The following is a 10,181-nucleotide window of genomic DNA, read 5'->3' on the forward strand; positions in this document are numbered from 1 at the left end:
GGAGAATGTTTGATTAAAAATAATTACACCTGATAAGGGCAATCTAACACATGAATGAATTCTGTGAGAATCAGTGTCCTAGCAATATTGAGGGCCTACCACTAGGTGGCCAAATACCTACCTTACTAAAAGACCAGAGCTGTGTTGGAAATCGTTCCCTCGTTCACTCATATTCCCTTCACTCCTTATTCCCTGTGTAGTATTCCCGATATAGTGAACTAGGTAACACTTTATTTTAGGGGGTCGAAATTACCTAGTCATTTCCTAGTAATAAGGTGGTAATTACCTAGTAATTTCTTAGAAATAAGGTTGAAATTACCTAGTAATTTCCTCATAAGGTGATAATTATTAAGAAAAAATGTTTAAATTACCTTATAATTTCAAAGTAATAAGGTGGTAATTATCAAGTAATTTCTTAGAAACTAGGTTGAAATTACCCTGTAATTTCCTAATAATAAGGTGCCAATTATCAAGTTTTTAAGGTGGTAATATACTAGTAATAAGGTGGTATTTGGTGATACAACTCCTTGTAAAGTGGAGAGAATTATCATAAGTTAATTTGTAATAAGGTGATTGTTTCTTAGTAATTTCTTGGTAATTTCTCAGGAACAGACCCCTAAAATAAAGTGTGTTCCTAATGCGTAATTTCCAAGTCATTTCTAGGTAATTTCTTATGAAGAACCCCCTAAAATAAAGTCTGTTTCTATGGCATAATTTCCAGGTAACATGTCCGTCACATGTCCCCACCACCTGGGGAGCTTGCCACAGTTAATTTTGACCATTGCCAAGTGCATTTTGCTTTGTACATAAATAACTATGCTTGCTGTCTCAGTAAAAGTATAGTCTATTCTACTCAGGGGCCTGTCAATCAGCCTTCTTTAACCTTCAATAAATATTCATTACCACAAAAGAACATGCATCATAGGTGGGGGACAACATGTTTACTGTGCACTTGCCTTCATTATGACAACAAACCACTACAGACACAACAATTGGAAATACTTACTTAAATTAGTTTAGGAACACACAGCAGAACATGATGTTGATTGATGAATTGAAACCTTTATACGGTACATAGGGAACAAGCTCTCTTTTTCAATGCCGCCCTGATTACAATGATAACATACAGAATAGGGACGAGCAATCAATTACATTGGCAACAGAGCTAATTTCACAGAGTGCATAAGAGCAGATCTCTTGATTGACCAGTGCTTTTGTCAGTCACTGTTTGATGCCTCATTCTATAAAACTGATAAATTTACTGTATCATAACCTGATGGAAAATCAAGTATGTCAAACATCTAAATACACTGTGCACATGAAAACACTGCACTGAATATTGAAGTTCTATATTTAATATCTATATTATTTACAAGATGTAATGTCAGACCATTGTGACATTTCTAGTTGTGGCTAGGTAAAGGGCCTAAAGTACATGTTCTGTTCTGTAGCGGCTATTAGGTACCAGTAAGGTTTGGGGGAGGAAGTCAGCTCCAGACACTGATCTTCAGTCATTTTGGATTTAACCTCCGCTAAAAGGCTATAAGGTTAGGTTGTAGATAATAAACTGACCAGGTATCTGGACCTACAGGCGGTTTGCTGTAAAGGGTTAGGGGTGAAGGTTCGGGGGAATGGAGGCAGTTGCTAGGCACGATTGACAAGCTGTAAGAACTCTTCCCGGGTCTTGGGGTCCTCTCTGAACACCCCCAGCATGGTGCTGGTCACCGTACGACTGTTCATTTTCTGGACGCCACGCATCACCATGCACATGTGTCTGCAACACACACACAACACCCACACGTGCTTGCAACACATATAACATACAAAAGATATGCAAGACACATGTATGATGTTCTCCTTCACCCATGATTAACATGTGATTTGTAAGTCAGCCATGTCAAGCAGCTTATAGCTCAGTCACATTCCAAGTGTAGTATGGTTGACTGTGTATGCACGTGTGTGGGTGTGTATACTCACGTCGCTTCGATAACTACAGCCACACCAGCTGGCTGCAAAGCCTCTGATATCGCCATGGCGATCTGCTTGGTCAAACGTTCCTGGACTGAAAGGGCAGATGGGGCAGTTTCAAGGAAATTCTACCACTGAAGGGGCAAATTATACAAACTAAAATGCAGATACTATGGCAGAAGATACATTTTCAAGGCACTGGATATGTTAAAATTGAGTATCTGTCTCTCTTACCTTGAAGCCTCCGGCTATAGATCTCTACAATTCTGGAGATGCAACAAGAGACAACACCAGTACAATAACTGCATAAACACTCTTACACACAGACACACTCACAAACATACACAATAATGATTAAAACTTTGATAAACACCGAAGGAGACATCAGCCCCTGACCCCAGTCCTGCAACCTGTTCAACTTCGTAGGCCTTTTATCTGTCAATCATTTATTCTAAATTCGCTGAATCTGTTAAGTACGTATTTATGAAGCAGTGAGTGCCTATTAATGTTAGCCTTGTGACCATCCTGGTCTCCCTAGCTCACATTTTTGTTTCTCTCCACAGATCAGTCTCATGGATGTATTAAGAGAACTGGATGAGGCATTGAAAGACGGCCGCCCATTCATTCAAATGAAAGTTGCTCACCCAGCCCATGAAACAAATTGAACATGAGATTTGTACTTCCTGTAGACCACTGTACTTGCCCAGTAATGTTTTTTTGGCTCCATGGAGAAGGGTCTATCTGCGGACTCGCAGACTACATGACACACCCACTTTACTACATGACACCCCCTTGTCACTACACGACACCCATTCCCCCCACTGAGTTCACTTCTTGGATTAGATGACGCATGTTAACAGCCAGAACCACTCTGAGACAATGGACAGGTGGGTCCGTGTGGCATTGACTGACAGAATAGAGTTTCTTGGTGGAAAATACGTTTTTGCCGTTCTTCTGACTGGATTTGGCCACAGTTTTGTTACGATGATTGGATGAAGGAGGTTGTCTGTCAAGGCAAGTACTCCAGCCCACTGAAATCGTTCTAGATAGGGGGAAGACCAGATTGATCAGTGGAGAGAAACAGAATGTGAGCTCACAAGATCAGGATGGTCTCACAAGGCTATATTAAAGGAGTAGTAAAGCGCTGGTCCGGTCAAAGTCTATTTGGGAGGCGACCACCGACCTAGCGCAATGAGACGTCTCCACGGCATGTACGCATGTACTAAACATGCATTTTCCCTTTACTACTCCTTTAATGTATAAGTCTGAAAGAGAGATCTACTGTACTCTATGCGGGATAGACAGAATGAGGGGGAGCAGACAGGGGCGTTGCCAGGAATTTTGGGCCCCATGAAAAGATACAGAAGAATATGTCAGATTTTCAAGGCCAAAATCACCCGTCCTGAATAATTTTCATGAGTAAATATTAATTATTTGAGTTACTAAGTTAACTTGCTGTCCTATCTTTCAGACATTTTGTTGCATGTTAGCAGGCTTGCCAGCAACATCATTGGCTATAGAATAAAAATGCATTCCCACTTTGCTTAAACTACCTCTCTGCAACCTCTCAATCAAATCCCACACCAAACAAATGTCATTTCCCCCCCTCAAAAAAATGATATGGTTTCTCATGACAGATCGTATTCATTGTAATGCTTGTAATACCATTATTATAACACATAGCAACTTGGGTGATAAAAGCCCTATCCATCCAGACTTTTCTGGGCCCCATCCATGCTGGGGCTCCCTGAATCATTCCCTCTTTACAACACCCAGGGGTGGGGATGACAGAGGAAGAAAAAGAGACAAGAGAGAGACTGTGATTATAGTGGTGTGATTCCCACAGGTCTGAAGGGATTTTCTCATGGTCGAGAGCGGCTAGGTCTGGGGTATTGTGTATGAGTGTGAGTAGGCTTGGTGATGGGGCTGGATATTGACCATAGGGCTTATAGTCTAAGCCTCCAGGTCAATGCACTAAGATAACGGAAGAACTCAGCCATCCAGTAATAACACACACACTCCCAGTATGCCCCTCATATGTGCCAGCTCAGACTCTGCATGTGTATGAGTGAGTGTGAGTGAGAGACAGAGTGTGTATCTATGTGTCTACTGTATGCTCACCTTGCCAGCTTGCTTAGACCGACCACCTTTTTATCTGGCAGGTACCCAATGTGAACCTGGAGACATCACCACAGAGGTTATCCAACAATCAGAGTCAAGATTTGCACATAACGAATAAGAGTGTTGACCTGAATACTGTCTGAAACACACACATACACAGAAATGCAATTTACATTTGCGTTAGCTGCCATACAGGAGTTGAATCTTACTGCACAGAAGAAAGAACCCAATGCCCTAGCCTCTAATTCTCTCTGACATACACACACGCATGCATGCAGACACACACACACCCACACTAACCTTGCCATAAAAGGGCACCAGATGATGTTCACACAGAGAGAACATGTCTATGTCCTTCACTATCACCATCTCATCATGGTCCTCGTCAAATATGGCATCATTCAGGATGTCTGTGGATACACACAACACAAAGTTTAAGAGAACACAATGTTTTATGGATACAATGATCAATCCATATAAGATGAGTTTGTTAATGTCCATAGCATTACAGGTGATACAAAGTTTTTTGTTTTTCTATTAAAGCACATGATTTAGTTGAGGGCTGTCGGAGTTTACAGGCAGGTCTGCTATATCACTGAGCAGACTGTACTGAACTCAGGCAATCATGCTGTCTTACAACACAAAGGAAATAAAGGATTTACAACTGCTTAACACACACTTTCTTAAATTACAAGTTGGGGTGTGTAGGCTTCAGTGCGGACAGATTATCCTTGCGTTTTATTACATAAAGAGCTCTCATTAAAGGAGAATGCTCGCTTTTGACAACCTGGACCTTATTTACGACATATTATAAGACGTTTGACTCACTGAGATCACTTTGGTGTAGTTCGGAGGCATGTAGAATAAATTTTAAATCCAGCGCGAGCCAAGTATATCCATGTAATGGTGGTGGTGGTGGGGGCACCGAGAATGCAGCTTCTAAAAATCTTTTTTTTGTTGATCATATTACAGAGGCATGTGAAAAACCACAACAGGCCTACGCTCTATGTAAGCACAACTAGCGATTCATAAAGATTGATGAAAACAACCGTTCGCGGCAGAAAATAGATTTTTAGAAGCTGCATTCCCGTTGCCCCGATCACCGCCATTACATGCATATACTGGCTCGCGCTGGATTTTAAATTTCTTCTACATGCCTCCGAACTACACCAAAGTGATCTCGGTGAGTCAAACGTCTTATAATATGTCGTAAATAAGGTCCAGGTTGTCAAAAACGAGCATTGTCCTTTAAGGCATCCCCTTTAACTGACCTGCACGAGGCAACACGGTCTGAGTGGTACCACTTGAGTGTGATGTATGTGTGTATGAGAGGGAGAGAGAGAGATAAAAATAATCTCTGCCTTCCAGATGTTGATGTAAATGACATTCGATGTAAATGACAATCCTACACAGAAACTGCGTATGTCAACTAGACCGTGGAATGATAACTCACCATAAATGGTCTCGTGGTAGCCCTTGGTGAGGAACTGCATGGCTTTGGCGGCGCGTAAAGGTGTGCGCAGGAGCCCTTGCCGGTCAGTGTTCTCCCCAAGTCCGCACAGGATGGCCCTGTAAGCGGCCTCAAGCGCAGGTAACTGGGATTCGTCCTCAGCTTCTTTGCGGGACGTCTCGTAATTACGTTGCACAACAGCCTTCTTTGCCTCGATACTGAGCTCGTTGAAGCCGTTCCTGCAGTGGAACTCTGTAGCTAGCTTCCCATTTCCGTGGCCATTCGTCTCAGAGGCTTTCTGGTATTCCATTTCAAACCGGAGAAGTTATATTTTCTTTTCAAGTAAAGATGTTGCTGGTTGTTATCAGGTTTTGTAAACTATGTTGCCATGCAATGTAGACGTCAGAAGTAGCTTAACGTTGTCACATCCCTGGACATGGGCGCTGCTTTTATATGCGCCAACGCGTGCGCAACGTGCCAAATCCTTTTCAAACTCGTTGCTGTGCTGCTGATCACGTGATGCTTTCGCCACCGTTGTATTAAATGTCACAACTCATAAGTAATGGCAACGCAAGATATCATTTGATCAGCAATAATCGATTAAGACCCATTCACGCACGTGAGCAGTTGAAGGATCATGCTTTTCTCTCCAAAGCTTTAGCACATGACTTGCGTGAGAAGATGTGTGATGAAATAAAGAAGCACCTATTTTAAACCTTTCTCGGTTTCTATCCGCTGCCCTCCTTCCTAATCCGGAGTAATTCTCCATTCCACGTGATCCCTCTGTTAACCTCAGCATTATTAGGATCCCAGTTTAATGTTGACTAAATTGCCTACAGTATTGACAATACTATGATTTTATACTGTAGTGAACCTTGGTTCCCATGGAAACAGGACAACTATTGAGACATGCTGTTCACCTGTGTGGGACAGCCGGAGGAAGGGAGTCATTGGGAGAGCCGAGCGACGGCATTCGCTATCTGGGGAGCGGATCGTGAGCTTGGTGGACGATACAATTCTCATGCCCAGCCGAGCATCAGTTATTCTTGCACTCACACTATTGTTGGGGGGGTAGGTGACGTTCGTACGCCGTATAGGGCTGCCGGTGGCGAAGATAGGTAGCCGGGGCTGTAGGGCGAGTTTCGGCAATAGGCAGGGCCGGGGGGACTGCTCAATAGGCAGGGCCGGGGGGACTGCTAGGGACCCTAGGAGTGCCTTTTTGTCCGCTTCCCGCTTTGTTCGACGAGGCTCTCCTGTTGCCCGTGGAGACGTCTCATTGCGCTAGGTCGGTGGTCGCCTCCCAAATAGACTTTGACCGGACCAGCGCTCAAGCTCTGACCCCAGGGGGGGGGGGGGGGTCACGGACCACGGGACAGTTAAGTGGTTCTTTTAACCCAAGACTTTGTTTCATGTTCTGTCTAGCGTGTGTGTCATGTTCTGTCTAGTGTGTGTGTGTGTGTGTGTGTGTGTGTGTGTGTGTGTGTGTGTGTGTGGAGGGGGGGGGGGGCGGGGGGGGGGGGGGTAGTTCATTATCTTAATGTTTTAGGTAGCCTACGCCAGAGGGGTTGTTCTATGGGACTGCGGGAGGCTGGGAGGAAGTTAGCTGATAGGATCTGAGCGGAACACTCCTGTCCGTCTGATTAGCCACGTACCCACCTAAAGTAGGAACTGTGTGTGCCCAATTGTGGAGTGATCTCCAGTGTGCCTGTTTGTAGGGTGCTAGCCTACGTGTGCCTATTTAGGGTGATGTGCTGTGTGCCTCTTTTAGGGTGAGCTCCTGCGTGGACCGAGTGTTGTGTGGTGATTATACTGTTGCCTATTGCCCGTGAGGGCCTTATGTTCATGAGGGTGTGGCGGGCGGTGTAGCCTAATCAGGGGACAGACTGTGAGGGAGGGGGGGGTCTTAGTAGGGCCAGTCTCCCAGCGGCTCATGAACTGTTGTGTGGAAGCATATATGAATTGCCTGTAATAAAGCGTTGATCATTTTCTATACATCGTGCCTCTGGAATGGTGGTGTTCTCAGGTTTCTGACATCCGGCCTATACCGGTACAAAGGTGGTGGCAGCAACGTCTGCTCCTGGTTATAGCCTACCCTTATTCAGGCTTATCACATCATCATAGCATGCTCAGCACGGTGCCTGGGCGTGAGCCAGTCTTGTTCTCAGTAGGCTATCGTAATGTCAGAAGCGTTCTCTAGCTCTTGAGTCAGAGACAGATAAATTAAGACTTTAGCTATTATGCACCTCGCCTCCCTTGTCTGACCGGTACCCCTTTTTTCTCTCCACCTTCTCAGATGAGTGTGAACGCCACGCCTCACTCCACTGAAAGAGGTGACAGCAAGACGTCCCATAAGCCCCTTTACCTGAAGCAGGTGTCAACCAGGGAGAAACATCATCCAGATCACCATCAGGGCCTGTATGAGTATCCCACACACCACCACACTATATATTATGTGTGTGAGCGTGTGTGTGTGACTTCTGATTTCCGATCACTGTATCATAAAGAGTGGGTCACGCTGACACACACACAAACTGTGTGAGCCGAGGTGGGCAAAATAAGATGGAGACTATGCTAGGGTTGATATGAGATACGTGTACAAGCATGGGCGTCTTCATTTTCTCTCCTCTTTTTCTCCTGTCTCCTCTTTTTCTCCTGTCTCTCTCTCTGTCAAGAGAAACTTCAGCAGTGGAACTATCCTAGGCACCCCTGGACTAAATGGTGTAGCAGTCTAAGGGTTAGAACTATGTAAATAGGACTATGACTAGGTATAATTAAGCAATAAACCACGAGAGGCCGTGTGTTATAGTGATTTTATAACAGCTAGGGGGCGGTGTTAGGCACGACGCGAAGCGGAGCACCCCCCTAGCTGTTATAAAATCACTATAACACACAGCCTCTCGTGGTTTATTGCTTAATTATACCTAGTCATAGTCATATGCTAGTACTACACACAAAAATAGATTAGACCAAACATCGTGACTCATGCAGTTTTAATAAGTTCAATAGCTAAAAAAGTACAAAAGTTATTAATATGAGTTTACAACCTGAATAATATTGTCATTCTGAATATTTCTTTGAATAGAAGAAAGGAAGGAAGGAAGGAATATGAATGATGCCACAGTAGTCAGTAGTATGAAGGCTACCTGGGAACTTTCTGAACATTTTTATGTATAATATGTCCGTGTAGCTTAAAAACTGTAGGCATGGCGACAAGTTAGAAAAGGGGTATGAATTCAAAATTAGCAGCTCAAAAGAGTGGAGTGCCATTTGTTTGAATGGAGAGCGTGGTTGTTGAACAAATAGTCATACCGGAAAAACGTCACACAGCTTAGATACTTACATTGTACGAATCAGCACAGTTGTGGGAACATTTTAATGTATAACATGTGTATGAGCTGTTAAAACTGTAGGAGTGACAGCAGTTTACAAATCGTGTAGATATTTCTAAAACACTAGCTGCCACACTCTAAAAACGGAACATTCTACAGGTCCAATTCAATGTTAAAAAAGCTCAAAATCAAACTTGAATTACATAAAAAATATAAAGAATTTTACAAATCTGTTGAATGCTTCGAAAAAGCTAAATGTTCTGAACGTTTTAAACTTCAAAGGAGGTTTCTAGGACAAAAATGACGGAGGAGATAGGTTTCAAAGTAGAAAACGATTTCAAGGTTGCCCATAGACTTCCATTGAAAAAAAAATATTGAAAAAGCTGAATATTTTAAAAAGTATAAAAGATACCCCATAATGACCTTAAAGAGCTGAAACGTTTTATAGTTGAGTGGTTTCTCAATGGTAGCTCAAAGTATGAAGGAGTTGAAGGCTGAAGAAGGTTTCAAAACTCCCCCATTGACTTCCATTCAAAAGTCCTGAACAGAAACAAGCCAGCCACACACATCAGCCAGGCTGGACCTGGCCTTGTTTAATACAATCAATGTAACGGTTCCAACAGGAGAAGACTCACGCGGGCAGAAACAGACTCGCACAAGAAGTGCAGTCCAAAAGCAAAGTCTTTACTTAGACAAAAGGTTATACATACTTGCTCCAAAATCTCAATTCTCAAAGTGTTCCAAACAGTAATCCAATAGGCAAACAAAAAATGCCCAAAATCCAATATAGAAAATCCATTCAAAGGCAGAAAATATCCCAAAATCTTACAAAGAAAAACCCAGGGGAATTTAAAACAAACACTGAGAGACAAAAACCTACTGACACAAAAGAAAGGGAACACGGAGACTAAATACACTAGGAATTATGAGGCCCGGTGGAACCACTCGGGTCAATTAAGGCGGGGAAGACAATCAGGTAGAGAGGGGCAGGCACTCAATCAGGTGGGTTACAAACAAGGACTGTGACTGACATCTGAAACAAGAGGAGAATTAAAAGTACAACCTCACAACCAAAATGAACATAAGTGACAATGAACACTTAACAAAGGACTAGAGGGGGGTGTATCAATCTACTAATAAACAATGTTTTTATTTATTCTGTAAAGCACTGTGTGCTACATTTGCTTGTATGGTCACGGGGTCAGGAGTATGTATGGGGTCAGACCATGTGTATGTGGTCTGGATCTTCCTAACCGGACAACACTATCCTTTAAAATAATGTAGTAAATCATTAAAATCCAAGTGTAACCGAG

General features: G+C 43.1%; 1 protein-coding gene across 1 annotated transcript; it reads right to left on the reverse strand.

Annotated features, from left to right (window-relative positions):
* Window positions 1-1,644: 1,644 nt before the first annotated feature.
* Window positions 1,645-5,849, reverse strand: gch2 (GTP cyclohydrolase 2; the record flags this gene model as incomplete). The annotated part of the gene is made up of 6 exons (XM_084455888.1): window positions 1,645-1,774; window positions 1,978-2,062; window positions 2,203-2,234; window positions 4,090-4,145; window positions 4,390-4,499; window positions 5,543-5,849. 6 exons carry the CDS (start codon window positions 5,847-5,849, stop codon window positions 1,645-1,647), a joined length of 720 nt encoding a protein of 239 aa, XP_084312014.1.
* Window positions 5,850-10,181: the final 4,332 nt, after the last annotated feature.

This window comes from Borostomias antarcticus (assembly GCF_949987555.1).
Source record: "Borostomias antarcticus genome assembly, chromosome: 22".
Taxonomy (NCBI): Eukaryota; Metazoa; Chordata; class Actinopteri; order Stomiiformes; family Stomiidae; genus Borostomias; species Borostomias antarcticus.